This window comes from Ammospiza nelsoni, chromosome 1, assembly GCF_027579445.1.
Source record: "Ammospiza nelsoni isolate bAmmNel1 chromosome 1, bAmmNel1.pri, whole genome shotgun sequence".
In the NCBI taxonomy this organism is placed as follows: Eukaryota; Metazoa; Chordata; class Aves; order Passeriformes; family Passerellidae; genus Ammospiza; species Ammospiza nelsoni.
In genome coordinates, this window is record NC_080633.1 from 87,617,953 (window position 1) to 87,634,306 (window position 16,354).

At 37.2% G+C, this 16,354-nt stretch overlaps 1 protein-coding gene across 3 annotated transcripts in view; it reads right to left on the reverse strand.

Annotated features, from left to right (window-relative positions):
* Positions 1-211: 211 nt before the first annotated feature.
* GALNT1 (polypeptide N-acetylgalactosaminyltransferase 1) overlaps positions 212-16,354 on the reverse strand; it is an 87,083-nt gene continuing 70,940 nt past the window's right edge. For all 3 annotated transcript variants that reach the window (XM_059466445.1, XM_059466432.1, XM_059466439.1), the window contains 7 exons: positions 15,785-15,955; positions 14,234-14,351; positions 13,108-13,288; positions 5,886-6,025; positions 4,812-4,910; positions 3,912-4,046; positions 212-1,580 (listed from right to left, as the gene is read on the reverse strand). In XM_059466445.1, the coding sequence (XP_059322428.1) occupies positions 1,434-1,580; positions 3,912-4,046; positions 4,812-4,910; positions 5,886-6,025; positions 13,108-13,288; positions 14,234-14,351; positions 15,785-15,955 (991 nt within the window). In that variant the 3' untranslated portion in view covers positions 212-1,433. The remainder of the gene's footprint in view (positions 1,581-3,911; positions 4,047-4,811; positions 4,911-5,885; positions 6,026-13,107; positions 13,289-14,233; positions 14,352-15,784; positions 15,956-16,354) is intronic.

Sequence of the window (16,354 nt, forward strand, 5' to 3'; positions counted from 1 at the left end):
ATCATAAAAATATCCTCTCCATTAAGCAAATCTCATTTTTCTTTCCAAAAGAAAATTCAATGTATACTCTGAGCAGTCAGTGGCTCATTTTCAAGATCAGCCCACACAGATTTTTCTTAACAAAACAAAGCAATTCAGTTAAAAAATGCAGACCAATGTAATGACATAGTCATATTGCTTTTGGCTATGTTAACTTTAAAAACCATGCCAATTTCACTATTTTTCTTTAGGTTTTATTAGAAAAAAGCAGCAGATCAACATTACAATTCAGAGTCTAATCTAAATATGCACTTGACAATGAAGCACATCTGAATATGAAGTGAAAAAGGATTCCAGAAAACCTTCAGTTTTGCCAATCTTCTACCCAAATCATGTATCTTTTCTTCTGGCTTTCTGATGACTGAAATCAAACGAGGAACAAAAGATTTATTGCTATGAAAACAAAACTGTAGTACAGTAGTAGAAGTCTTGGGCGCTAAAGCATACTGAAGTTAACTTAATCTCAAAGTGTACTTAAATCTTTTGTTTGGCCATGAAAGTCCATAAGCTGACTGACCCAAGTATAAATTGAAATGGCGGGTCTGGAAAAAAAAAGTTAGACAGCATGTTAACCTCCAGTTTTCAGACAGTAATAAAAAGATACAATTCCAACAGCCAAGAAATTAAAATTAAAAGGAAAGTGGATCTGACATTCAAGAGCTCAATTTATTCTTATGCTCATTTTGTTTGCGCCCAAAATAATTTTAGACTCACCAGGACAAAAAAAAGTATTTATGGACTATCACACAATTGAAAAAGAGAAACAATTGCCTTTTGACTTGGTTATTTTCCCCCAATGAGGTATAAAATCTACATATAAATTTGATACTTCACTATAACAAATTGTACTTTTCATAGTTCTGATTTAGCTTCATTAAACCCTGTTTACTTTTTGCTTTTAAACCACAGAATTCTTATGTCATGATACTGAATCTGGTTTGCAGCTCTCTCTTTCATTTATTTGTGGATCTATACTTAGTAGTCTGGTTACCACTGCTAACCAGGAAAAAAAGAATTCTTGAAACTTTCTTCATTACAACAGCACTTTCAGCAGAGGTTACTGATGTGCAAGCAAACTAAAACGATATGCAGCTCTTCAGAGAGACTATTTCATTGATTATGTTTCCACTGTCCAAATGTTCTCTAAATTATTTGCTGGAAGAAACTCTTTCGATCTTGTAAACATCAGTGGGCACAGTTTCACTGCTATGTGTGGTAGTTTCACATCCTTATACAGGAAGGCTGGTTCACAGATACTGAGAAGCTGCAGGAGTTCTGACAGCTGAGGAGCTGTGGATTCTGCTGAGCAGAAGTTTCTCCTGTTGCTACTTGACAGCGTAGCCAAAGAATCAGCCGAGGTAGCCCAGTCAATCCTTGCTCTTCTCGAGAACCTCTCAGAATATTTCTGGAAGGGTGACGTTGCGGAGCAGCCACTGCTGCGAGCGGCTGCCCGTGCAGTCTCTGATGCTGGGTACCTGGCTGTCCTCTTCTGTGGCTTTGTCCAGGCACTGGTTACTGTTCACATGCAACAGGGTTAGTTTCTTGAAGAGAAAATAAAAAGAAATTAGCTTGATAAAAATCACCAGGCATAAGGTAACCAAAAAATTTCTAGTTGGCATCAAAACTTTTCCATAGGCAAGTAGGAACTAGATAAGACTGTAGTTATTGACTGCAGATCCCTATCCTAAAAACACTTAAACATGCTATATGACATGGTAGACACTAAAAACAGTGCTTTGTGAAAAACAAAATAGTCTTAACTTGTACATGATGTTCTTTGTCAACACCCACCATTCTATAAACAGGGCTACAGATATTTGAAGAGTTAGAAATTATAAGTAGGTAAGATATACAACTTCAGTTATTACTTATAATAGTAGCTTTTATCAGATCAGAATGAACACATTGAATATGTTTTCAAAACTATTTTTTCCTCAGCTGGGGACACAATACTGACCTTAAACTACGTTCCTTCAGCACTTTTTGGGCTCTTTTTAAAAGGTATGTTCTTTAATGAAAAGTACCTGCAACTTCATATAAGTGTATATCTTCTGCAATACCTACTAATCCCACTTATGCAATCTTTGGTAAACCACTCCATCTACACCTCATGGAGAAGAGATCCTCAGAAGCTGCATTCCCTGCCACAGATACTCCTTCTGCAGTTACTCCCCAGTGCACCAACTTGCCTACAGCACCAGAGGCATTTCTACCTGTATTTCCTCTCTCATTCAGCAGCTCAGCCAGGACATGGGAATGACTGAAAAGTAGTGGCCTTATGTGCACAAGTAGCAAAGGGTAATTTAAAAATCAAATTCAAAAACCTGAGCATATCAATTTCCTTCACTCATAGAGGTGCTGAAGAATGAAGGAAGGAGTTGAACAGAGGAAGAAAGAAAAAAAACCAAAGGAAAAAAAAAATCACTCAGCTATGTGAGTGGGAGTTCTTTTTAAGTGCCCTATAACTTTTTTTTGTGCTTTATTAGCCAGCTTTCAGTTATGTTCTGAAGATTATGCCTAGATTTTCTACTGACAAAATAGAGAGGTAAAATACATATAACCAAATTTATGGCTGAGGATCAACAAAGGGGAAGTCTGTGACAATCACTGCAAGACAGATTATGGCATTTACATGTCTAAAGATGCATTTTTATTATCACTGATAAGGTAGAAACCGAATGAAAAGCACTCGCTCTTTGGTAAATCACTGTAGGTGGTAGTATTATTTATATTATCTGCTTAAGTCAGGTAAACTAACTACATTAAAACCAAAAATGAATGGTTCCCAAGACTAACTTAATCCTGCAAACCTTCAGCTTTCTTCAGTGTCCCATCAACAACTGCCAGCAATGTGCAGAAATCCTAGCAGAGATCCATTGTCTTCCACATTAACTGCCATCCTAATCACAAAATCATCATTCACACATATTTGCTCTTGGTCTAAAAGGCCGCAGGATTTGTTAACACCTCAGCTACTGAAGTCTACAGCAAGTGCATTTAGTCAGAAATAACCTTGCTTTTTAATTAGTAGTAATTATGACTTTTTAGTAGCTAAACATCTGAAAGTTCTTTTTAAAAACAGTCACTGCAAATACTGGCAAGATTCTTCATACAAATTGTATCAAAACTGTCGTTTGGAATGACTGATAGTAAATTAAAAAGCACGAGAGCTACTTTTTTTCTAATTATCCATCAAGTCAGAGTTCTTGATGCATTACTCAATCACAAAATCATTTCTAGAGCTGGCAAATCAAATTAATGATGAATTGATCACTGGACAATGATTTCTAGATCTGGCACTTCAACATATGAACTTCAAAGTAAATTTGAGCACCTTGTAGAAGAAAGAACATGATTTAAGTAAAGGTGTTTTAAGGTATATCTAAGTTATAGATATATCTTAGATGTAACATTATTAGAAATGTAAAATCACCTTTATCAGTTTGCAATTCTCATTTTTCACTTGGAAATGTATTTCCTTTTAACTTTGTGAAAGACAAAATACTGAGTGCTAAATTTGTCACCACTTTATTATTATCGTTACTCTTATTTCTCCAATGGATACCTGGAATACTTCTCCATTTTTGATCTGATTGTAACACGACACTACACTGTCAGATAGTATTTCTCCATAGGGTCCTACAGCACATGCAAAATGCTCTTCCAAAAGCTCCCTCAAACTCCCCAGGTAATTAACACAGATGCCCACTGTGTGACTACATAGTGAATTAGTAACAGAGGGACCATAATCCTGACTTTGTTTCCAATTTTGTCTGTCCAGTAGTGGTCCACACTGGAATATGTTGCTCTGCAGGCTCATGTAAAAGCCAAAGTTGCCTCATTTTACAGTCAAAAGTCCTTAGAAGACTTACCACTGGATCATATTCCCAAAGCTGGTTTCCTTTTAGATGGTGGCACTTGAGCATCGTGACTGGGCCGTTAAGTTTGGATACATCTAAACACAAATCATCTGTTCGAATTTCTTTGTTGGCAGTATATGAGAAAACCTAGAGAGAAAAAGAATGAGAGGAACTGAAAAAGAACTGCTTCAACCAAAAGATTCCTGGAGTGAGGGGAAAGGGGAGCATTTGTGCATTACTTCATTTATTCCCACTATTTTTTTTTCCTTTTGCTTTCTGTTCCCTTCATAATAGCAAGGCATGGAAAGATTTTTTAAATTTTTTTGGGGGGAACAAGTATTAACAGAATCACAAGCTGTTCAGTCAAAACAGACTTTTTTTGAATTGAAGATTGCTTGCTGTGAAGGAACAGGAGACTCCCCAAACAGACGTAATCTCTGTTTATGTGAAAACAATTCATCAAGAATCATTAAGAAAGTAGAACAGAAAAACCAGATGAAACATAATTCCCACAACTGACACCCAGAAAGATATATATTGAAATATATTTCAGGCACAGGCCTGTTTTTGTTTTTTTAAGTAACAATGCCAATCAGGAGTTCTAACCAGAATGCATTTCCAAAGAACCTACAGGGGGTAAAGTCTAGCTCATAGAAGTATTTTCCTCCCATGATTTTTTTTTTTACTTTAAAGTTGATCTAAAATGTATTGCAATCAGGTCTGAAAAACATACAAGCAGAAACCAACACCAAATCTTCTCATGCATTTCCTCTTACAGGTATTTTCTTTCATGAGGGTTTCCTAAGTATACTTTGAAGATAACTACTGAAAACATCCAAGAATTGCCACAATAAGCAGTAGGGCCTCAAATAATTCAATACATTAAGAAAATTCCTTTTTAAAAATTGTCACCTGATTGCCACCCATTCCATGGCAGTTAAAGATTCCAACTTTCTCATTTTCTTTTCTTGCCATGTTATCCAGACATTGATTTGTCTCCACATTTCTTATCTGGGAGGGAAAAAAGAGCACATCACTGAAGGCGGATATTTTTAGGAGAAAATTAGGTCCTTATCAAACCACAGTGGGCACCAGTTCTCTCCATGCACCAGAGGTTATGTGAAATAAATGACCCATATTAGCAATGAGGCATCACTGTCCAAACTCTTAAGCAAATGTTCAAGCTACCAGGTTACAGAACCATGATTGTTTCTTTGCTTTCTTTGGGGGATCCTTCCACTTTGGGGCCCTTTTTGCTCAAAGATTCAGCTATAACAGAATGGACACAATTGAGTCTGCAGCCCAAAACCTTCAAAAGTGCCAGTCCCTATATCACTATATAGTGAGCAGGCATGAATACCAAGTCTCTTGATAGTCATGAAGAAGCACATTCTGCTAAAAGTGTTTCTTTTAAAATCAACAGTACAAAATCACTCTACAGAAAACTTGATATTTAGTTCAACATGACTTGTAGAGGAGAAGGTGCCTACTTATTTAGGACAGCATCATCTGTTAAAAAGGTTAAAGAAAAAAGAGAAATGCTAAGCAAGGCTTAGAAATCACTAGAATTTGCTGGTCACTGGTGAGGGTTCTGGGGGTAAAGTTCAGGACAACTTTTAGGCAAAAACCTTGCTTGACCTTGTATAGCTTTCAAGCAAAACTTCACTCATACTCTATATAAAGAACATTATACAGAATGTTATGCACAACTATATTTCTGAAGGATTATTTCTAAAGCCATTTATATGACATTTTGTACTACAGTATAAAAAAAGGAAAACATTCAAATTACAGTACTGTATACCAAAGTTCAGTTGTCTGCCCTGCTGAGAAGCCGGATTTGTCATTCTACATGGGACAGAAACACAGGTGCAAGATACTTGAACTTTGCTAGAGACAACTTGCATGCACTACTCAGTTCAAACCACAACTTACTGCACAATGTACTTTACACAGGGAAGATGCATATGAAAGATGAAATCTCACCTCTCCCAGAGAAAAGTAATGGCGTGGGATTTGGGAATCAGGATAAACATTCTCCAGGTACCAGGAGAAAGGCTTGCACTGGAGCTTGCGCCTTAGCCCAAGTCGTGACGATATGTCCCCATAATCAACTTTAGTAACTCCTGAAAAAAAAAAAAGAAGTTGTATTCAATGTCTGCCAATAAATACCAATTAAACATAAGAAAATCCATCAGTATAATTTACTACTTCCATGAAAGACTTTCTCTTTAAAAAGTCATCTCTATTCAAAGGGAGTTTTGCTTAATATAGCATTATGAACATGTCTGACAAGACCTGTGACTTCTTTTTCCACAACAGATAGAATCACTCCATCTGGGCTGTGCATGACAATTTCTTACCTGTGGTTTGTGGAACAATTTGAGTCTAGTTGCTTACTAAGTTAATAGAGGAGCAAGGCTGAAACCTTTTTAGTAACTAATGCCATTCTATCCCCAGTGGTAACTGGAGTGCGTATCTATGCAGCATAACACAGCAGTCTCCTTCTGTGGAGCAAGCAGAATTCCAATTTAATTTATTTCTGTAAGCCAGGTACCACCTGCTGGACTCTTCATCATCTATCTAACTGCACAAAGAAGCAGGCAGAAAGCAGCCTTCATACAGAGCACTAAACCTTAAATAATTCAGCATTTGTTCAATATAACCGCAGCATTTGCAGGAAGTATGCTCACCATTATGACTGTTATCATTTTTTTTGTGGTAGTTTGCTTGCCTTTTTATTCCTTTGCTCCTCATTTATCAAAGTGTTCCTTCTTCCTGTACCTTCCCACTCCTTTATGGTTGCTTTAATTCCCTCTGAAAATTAATTTGTGCAAGTCCCATCTGCAGATGGGTTAAGGATAGTGTGCATAAACAGTAGATATTTTTGCTTCACCTGAATTCAGCACTATTGTAATTAATATTCTATTACTATTATTATTACTACTACTACTACTACTACTACTACTACTACTATTATATAATTTCTACTTTTCAAGCATCATGTCTTTTCTTCTGTTTCCCACACCACACTCCATATAACACAGGTCAAATGCAGTACACTACCAAAAAACTCAAATAAAAAAAAAGAACAAAAACTGGCCCCAGCAATTTAAATTCCTCTAACAGACTACAAATATGGCTCAGCTGGCCACCATACTAGAGACCTCCAGCTGCACACATTTTTCAGAAATCTCTCCGCTTGGCGGACTACAAGTTACATTGAAAATTCTTGACCTTGGAAAGAGTTTGAGACATTTCTAAGCTGGCATACTGTGTGTTAAATGGACTTGCCAGCAGATGGTGTCTTTCTACTCAATTGAGATAGATAATTGGATCAAACTTTAGCTAACTGTCTGTAAATGCCAATGAAACACATAATATTTGAGAAAGAAAAAAATGTTAGCCAGGTTTTTAGGATTTTATTTTTAATGAAAGACCATTTTCATAAATATATTGGAAAGCTATACTGGTAAAGGAATGAAAGCGAAGAAAATCTTGTTTGTATAGAATCCCAGAAAACTTCTGACTGGGCTTTCAAGTCACAGAAGAAATCCCAGAACTGAGAAATACAAGACAAATTTTAAAAAACCAAAAAAACAAAAAGCAAGCCACAGAATGCTGCTCCCTCTTCAGGAAAGCAAATATTTGCTCTACAAGAAAGCAATACTCTCTCAAAAGCTAAGGAGAGAACAGAAAGGTTCCGACCACAGCTAAGTACTGGATTCTTCATTTTCCAGTGATGAAAAAGCAGCTGATGGATGAAGGAGTTATCATGCCCCTCTCACAACAACTTTACAAACAACATCCAACAAGACTCAAAACATACTCAGGTTGCTACACTGACTTCCCAAAACCAGCACTGTTACGGCTTTGTCACATCACTGAATGGCAATAAGAATTAAAGTCACATCTATAAATAATTAAATGTAAAGTGAGACTTAATAGCATACAAGCAAGCTGTTTCTTAAAGTCATTTTAAATGTCACCACACACAAAAAAAGTGCCAGCTGATTTTTCTCTTACATTGTATTCCATTAAACCATTTTTATTCAGAAAGGTTTTCAAAAAATCCTCTCTGAAGTCAGGTCTGCCCCAAACCATACACAAAGAATACAGTTAGCAGCAGGTTAGCAGCAGGACTGAAGAGCAGAACAGTTAGAGCTGCCCTTGGGGTGTCCTCTAGTAAGGCTGAATTTTTCTGTTTCCAAGATTTTTGGAACCTTATCAATATTACTGTAAACCAGCTTGAGTATTTCTCTCCAGTGCAGTGCCAGTTACTTATGGGTAATTTCTTTTGGGGGGAAAAAAGAATGGAAGAAAACAAGGAAAACTGCAGCAAAGTATAAAGCATACCAAAAATTAGGTACAGGTTTAAATCATTATTTCCTCCACATACTGGTAAAATTTATATGTATACCTACAACAGGGACATATAAGCTTCTAGGGGCTTTGGGCATTTGATCAAAGGCTCAGCTAAAAACAAAAACCAAATGGCAAAATGTAAATTATATCAGATTTCCTCTGAGGAGACAATTATGCCAGATTCCAAAGGGATCATAAGGAATACAGAAAAAACATCCACTTGTTTTTTTCAAACTTTTTGTCCATTAAAAATATATATATATATAGGAAAGAATCATATAATTACAGAATTGTTTGGGTTGTAAGGGACTTCAGGATCATCTCATTCTAACCCCTCTGCCATGGGCAGGGACACCTTTGTCTACACCAGGCTGCTCAAAGATGCATCTAACCTGACCTTGAACATTTTCAGGGATGGAGTATCCATATCACACAAATCAGAAATAGTATTTAAGAAACCTTGCTACTGTTGTCTTTATTTGACCATAACTATATTTTTCCTCAACCTCCCTGCCCCTACCCCTAATTACATTTAAAAGTTTGGGCCTCCCTGATGATTCTATTTGTCACACAGCTTGCTGTTAGCTGTGAGATAATCACATGCTTTTTTTTTCCACACGCCTGTTTAAAGACATAATCAAAATATATAAAATATTTTAAAATATATAATACATAAAATATTGGTAATGCAAAAAAAAAAAATCTCCAAATCATCCAGCCACACCAGCCATGTTGCAACAGTTGTGCCATCCTCAAATTTTCAAGATCTGAAGATTTCCTTGCCCAAGTTTAATGTGTGTCAATATATTTATGCTAAAATCCCTTGAAAAAAAATAGCATGTTGTTATCATCATGATTATAAATTGCTCAGTCATTTGCAAAAGCAGAGTATGAAAACTATTTCATCTAAATCTAGCCTTCTGATAAAAATAATATAACTTGTTTTTATTTAGTATTATGAAACTCTATAAGCAATAATTATTTAAAACCAATTTGAATAGCTACATGCTTTGCATTCTCAATTAATGCTAATAGGGACTGGTATCTGAACACAAAACCACATGGAAACATTTATTATATACTTTGTACACAGGCTTAGCTACACTGCAAGATGTGGACTCAGTCCCTCTTCTGTCCTCCCTATCAACCATAAATAAAGTTTTCCATTTCCAGTCTCTACATACTGAACCCTGACCTGCTGTGCCTGGCTAGAGACCAGGGCATGCAGCGATGAGATACAAGGCCTACAGAGCCAGCTTTCAGACCCAGAGACAGACCCTACAGACCCTGTCTCTGTCTAGGCGACTCTTGCTTAGGTAATTCCACGGTGCTGTCTATCCAGGCTTTCTGCCTGCCCAGCACAATACACCTCCTGACTACATCCCAAAACATATCTCAGAATACACCTTTTAGGGCAAAGCTGTCCAGTCTAATGCTTTGCAGCTGCTGCCAAAGGGGCGGCTTTCCCTTGCTCACCTTCAGACTCCTGCTGTACCTCCTGTGCTGACAGATTCTAACTCAACCCCAGGGAGCCAGCCCACAGGAGGAACACCCCTGAGAAATCCACAAAGTCCTAAAAGCAGCTGATGCAGATGAAGGATCAGCAGGTGAGGGGAGATGAAGCCCTATTACCTTCCCTACACCTGCCAGGAAAAGCAAGGCAGTCCCTTCACAGCAAGCTGTGAGACAGATATCAACATCTCGTGAAGCCTCCTCACCCTGGACAAGACAGTCCTAAGCTTTTAGCCTGGAGAAAGTGATGAATGACCAGCACTAGAAATAAAGTGGCAGAGTCCACAGAAAGAATGACTGGAGCCAGGAAACAGATTATGCACATGCTGGATTTGTTTTCTGAAAGCTGAAGTGAAAATGGTCTGGGAAACAGGGCCCTGGTGTAAGACATGACTGCAAGGAAAGCCAGCAGCTCATGAGCAGGGCCTGCAGCCAGTGCCTGCACTGCTGGGGAGACAAGCTGCTGCCTGCAAAGAGACAGGCTCCATTCTGGCCAAGCAGCAGCTGCAACAAGTTCCTGCCCAGCCTCCATCTGTACCTAACCACTCCTAAGCAGATGGGTGGCTTCTAAAATTCACATAAGCTTAGTACAGACAAGTAGCAGTTTCTATTGGGTTATACTTATAAAAGAAGGAAAGAATTTCAGGCTTACTTTTCAAGTGGGCAGCTTTCCATTTAACTACATTGCATCAATAGTAAAAAGTCTCTTGTTCCTATCATTCAAGCAGCCAGACTTTTTTTCCCAGACAACACAGATCACACAAAGTGCGAAAGCTACCTGAGAATCTTACATTTGCTTTCCTGGATGAATCCCTCTGTGATTCACTATCTTAGGGGAAGAGGAAAGAAAACGTAAAGGAGGAAACAAGTGTGTCTTGTTAGCTAGGCTCAGTGATTCTTGTCAGTATATTCTCTCCTCCAAAATGCAATTTTTTGTATCCATATCAACTAGTGAGAAAAATCCTAGGTGCACAGAGGATTGCTTGTTTTCCTCATTCATCTGCACCAAAGGCTTGCAAACCAGCATCAGCCTAAGAATCCTCACCTCTCTCCTTGCAAGGGCTTGTGACACTGTCACAGTAATACTGAAAGTACACATTTGTACCAGCAAACAGTTTCACAGGCTGCACACTGTGTTCTGCCTGAAGATTACTACACCAGCACTCTGTAAGAATGATACATTTAAATTTTTATATTAGAAGCATATCTGGAAAAGCTAAATGAGCCAAGCTAGCAGAGATTCACTAAACAACTAGCAGAGTTCCTAAACAACTAAGGGACTTACTGAAACGTGTACTGATGCTATTTGCTGTCAATGGGCAAAGTCACAGTCTGCAACACTCAGCTAAAATTGGAGATACCAGAATTACAAGAATGAGCTGCTTGTGAACTTCCCAAAATGGTAATCCTTGTTAGTTGATATCTACTGGCTCTCACAACTTATTGTGGATTTGGGAGGGTGAGAGGCATGAGTGGCTCCGAGTACATTTGTGTGTTCACACTCTGAACAACAAGTTTTCATCAGAGCTAAAGAATGACCCACAGTACTGGGCATCCTCCTCACAGCCCCAGGCAACAAATCAATTTCAGAATAACCCAACTTATTCAGATACACTATTATCCTGTTCTCAAGACACTTGAAATTTTTGGCATCAAACTTCAGTGCCTGGCCAATACAGTCACAGGGACACAAACGGGAGCATGTGACAGGGGGCAGATGCTCTCAGAGCAACTTGGCCAGAGCACATCCCTATCCAACAATCACTCAGGCCATTAGCATACAAATTATGCAGACATCCATCTTTTGAAAGGAAAGAAAATATACAGTGCAGTTACAGATAACTGCTGAACTTACTTTCACTGTTTCAGAATTTTTACTGTCTTTGGGGAATGCATGCATGTTCTACAGTACTGCAATGCTATGAAAGTCATATAAAAAACCCCCAATCCTACAAAATTCAAAGAGTGTAACTCCTTTTCTAGGTTACACTTACCTCACAAAATGGAAAGAATATAGAAGTGACATATAAAGTAACAGAGCCTCATCACATCTTATCAGTAACTTACATTTTTAGAAGAACTTGGTTATTTTTTATAATTAAGTCTTCCTGTAACTTTGTACCTTTTAAAATCTATCTTGACATGGATGCATAAGAGCAATCTTTACCAAAAAAGACTGCACCTATTTATATCCAACTTTTCTGAACGTTTCTACATGTTCATGTTTGAATTCATAATGCTGTATTAATTACATAACAGGGCAATAACAACAAGCTGTTAGCTTCTGATTTGCACCTAAAAAAGCTTTGAATAGTAGCCAGACTTTTTTAAATTAAAAGTCTTACACAGTCTCATTTGAGTAAAGCATTCTTTAAGGAAAAACCACTGTGAATCCACAATGTCAGTTGCTTTCAGAAGCGTCTGTAAAATCCATAATCTAAAATTTGACACTGTTCAGACTCATATTACATTGTATTACAGCTTTTAAATGTCAACAGTAATGCAGGTTTAATAAGCAGGTCATAAGGAAATACTAGCTTTAAAGAAATTTCTTTGGAAAAACAGATGTGGTCTATAAAACTACCACTTAGTACATAAAGTCTAATGGCTCAAGTATTTAGAAAGGTTGGCTTTTGCTACCTGAAGCTTGTCTTTTTATGCAACAACAAAAATAACCTGTAGATGAAAGTAATACTTCAATATTTCCCAGGCTTCCTTTCTTCTCCTGAATTTTTTGCAGAAAATCTGATTTTACAGGAAATTTTCCCACATATTTTACATCCTCTTGTTTTGCTAACAGCCACATAAAGAAACAATAATAAATATCATCACAGTCAATTATATTGGCAACTTGCCCCTATACTCTAGATAGTGAAATACAAATTCTATCAGACAGAAGATATTCACTTTTGCCACTCCTCCTTCTGTGTTTCACTTAAATCACTTGTGATGCATTCAACATGGAATGCCTACAACATGGGAGCCAGAGCCCAAAATTCAGCACATTGCAATATGACTTTGGATGGCTAATTTTCAGCACTACAACTGAGCTCTTTGATGTTCCACTGAGCTTCAATTCTATTGCATAGGAAGCTCATTCATAAATCATGTTCATGTTAAAAAGCAAACAAACAAAAAACCCTTCAGGGCATGTCTCTGGCTAACAAAATTATTTTTCAATTAAGACCTTACTTTTTGTAAACCTTAAGTGAGTTCTGTCTTAACAAACTTCAAAGCAATAACATTCTTATACAAATACTCACTTTATTTCCCAGTAGTAGCAACATTTTAATTCTTAATAAGTATTTCTCATAACCAAAGACCTGCTCACCTGGGGAAATAATGTAGAAAAAGTTTTTGAATTCATCCATCCAGACTTCTGCGAGCCGCCTGTTATTTTTGTTGATTATCTGCCCTGTACCTCCTGGGAAAGTGTATGGTGTTGCTTTCCTGAACACATGCCCAACATGTGAACAAGTTACAATTTCCAAAGTGCCACCACACTGCCAGATCTGGAAGCAACAGAACAATTATTGCATAGTTACAAGTTACTAAAAAAAGTTCCAAAACATTAATCATTTGCTTCTGCTCAAGGTGGGGAAACAACATTAGCTGAGGTCTTGAACAAATGCATGCTGCTTGGAAGAGAACTGCATGTTTTTTCCTGCTCAACAGCTAAAGATGCTCACAAGCTCAAGCAAGGCAGCATATGAAAGTACTTCAGCCCCTGAAGCAATACCACATCAGCCAGAGATTACTTTAAAGAACAGGGCAAGCTGACCACAAAGGAAGGAAAAGGCTCACATGAATCACAGGAACTAACAGGTGTCTAAACTAGTCCATTATAAAACAGAATATCCACGTAAAAGAACCCACACACTTCCCAAGTCTCTGAGAATACTTTCAGTTTTATCTTGGATCTTGAAAATAGATTCAGAAAGCTGAAGTACTTCAGAATTCCCACCTATGTGCCTTCTGCTAACAAAATTAAAGGAAATGGTGCCATTTGGTAGGAACAAAAATGAGAATACCACTGGTTAGGTCCACAAGCAAACGAACCCCTGAAGTTAGTAAGGAGAAAGAAGAGAGGGTTTGTAACAGAGGTGCTCACATGTCACTGGCACATGAAACAATGCACTGACGACATCACCCTTAACTGCTGCTCCCACAACAGCTTTTCTACCTGAATTCCTTTCAACACACAAACACTCATTCTTCAGAATAACCATCTTAATCTTTTAATCACAAAGCTATACCAACAATTCATCATGCATTTTTTACTGGCAGATACAGTCTTTGTGTATCTCTGCTGGAGGAACTTAACAGGGAAGGGAAGTGCCAGCTGCAACAGCAGAGGACACTGGTGCAGGTGGCAGATCTGTGTTTTACAGAACTCCAGATGCACTGTCCTGACTAATAAACAAATTATTAATAAAGCCCAGCAGAGTTTTACCTACCCTGAAGGAAATTTCTAAGTTTTCTCCACCCCAAATATCCATTCCAGCATCATATGTTCCAATTTCCTGAAAGTAATCTCTGTCTATTGAAAAAAGGCCTCCTGCCATTGTAGGTGTCCTGGGGGGAGAAAAAAAAAATCACATTGGTCACTGTAAAAACATGCTGAGATACATTTCACACTTACACTGACAAAATAGCTGTTTATTTCCCAAGTTCCTAGCATATTCCTTCTCAGTAGTCTTTCTTTCAAACTCTGTTACTGTTGGTGTAGTTGCTAGCTCAAAATTTTTCAGAGATGGAATTAGGTAGTGGCAGTTCTCCTTATCTTCTCACTTCAAACTGATGTCTGGATAGAGAAACAGTCCCTAGAAAGCTGCTGTCATTCCTTAGAAAGACTTCTGTCTCCAATGCTGGTAACTCATAAAAAGGAAACCAGTTCCACACAGGAAAATTGTACATCAGGCTACTGCCCCTGAAAAATTTTGGGAAGGCCATTAAGCAGCCTGCTTGCTTTCATTTTTATTGCTTCATGCAGGAAAATTGTACAGTCAAGGTTGCATCCAGATTTTCCTTACAGATTCCTTATTGGTACAAAAACTACAACTCTGCTAGTACTTTCTCAGAGCTTTAGAAACATCTCCCAAATTTCAACTTTTTTAGACAACAAACATACAATAAGTAAATCACATGTTAGACCAATGACATAACTTTATAGTTCAATTATTTACACTTTTAGCATAAATGATTTAATATCTCTAGCTATTTTGCTGAAATGTTTAGGGCTTTTTCTGAAAGACACATTAAATACAAGCTAGGTCACAACCTAACTAAAAACTTATGGGTCTTTACCCCTGCTAAAAGGAAACAGAGGGAAGAGAGCAATATCCTGAGCAGACCTCTTAATTTCTTAAACTAAAGACAAACAAGAATCAGCAAAGGCTGGATCCTGAGCTTTACTGTAAGTAAATAATGCCCAGTTTTCAGAAAAGTAAGGACAGAAAATGTAAGTTTGCAATTGTTAAAAGGTACACATTACACACGGACTATCTTCCTCATTACTTTTCTTATAAACCTACATGACATCCAAGTATAAATTTACCTCCCCTACCACCTTTTAAGACTTAAAGTTTGCATATAAATGCACACACAACAATATATATATATACACATAAATATACCGAAAAATCAATGCATCTTTACAAAATACAGTTTACTTTGTCATAATAAAAGATAAAAACAAGGTTCAATTAGAAAAAAAGAAAAAAAAGTTGTATTAAAATCTTGCGCATCATTGTAAGTGTTACCTGAAAACTAGTAATTCTGCAGTAATTAGCATAGAACTGAAAAATATTTTCAAAGTGACAAAGTGATAGATTCCTTTACTTCTATCAAAAGTTACTGACAACCACGCCATGCAAGAACTGTTATGTTGTTCCTTCAATCAGACAAAAAAGATGCTATAACGTTTGACTTAAGTACTTATTTTTGAGTATATCATAAAAAGTAGATATCAGACAAGGATATTAAGCCATTTAATAATTTCTCATTACCTAACAGGGAGGGTTCGGTCTCCTTTCCGTCGGTCCATCTCTCTCTGAGGAACAGGGTACCAACGAAAATTCAGCTTCCAGTTGAATCCACCGTAGGTCATGTCAGAACCTGCCATATATTCGAAGGTGTCATCACTGATTACATCAATGATGGGACACACTACTGTCCTCCTAGGAAAAGGAAAGAAGCAAAATTGTTAAATTTTGAACTAATAAAATCTATTAGTCAAAAGGGTAAAAAAGATGTTTGGTTTTTTTTTAATTATTGCTTTTACAAATGTAGTTGAAATTTTCATACCATCTCTTAACAACATTATTAAATAAATTAACAGGAAGCATACTAAAATTCTGTCTTATAATTAAAAATCTGATACAATTTTGGCCATGCCATATCTTTTTTTAAATCATATTTTCATTATCACCAGTAATAAATATTCATCCCTCCGCAGACAGAAATAATGATCCCAACTTTCTCATTGCTACAGAGTGATTAGATAGAAAACAAGAGGTTCTTGTTTCTAGTTGAGTGGTAAAAGTAATTTGCATGTTTTGAAATGAATACTTGGATAT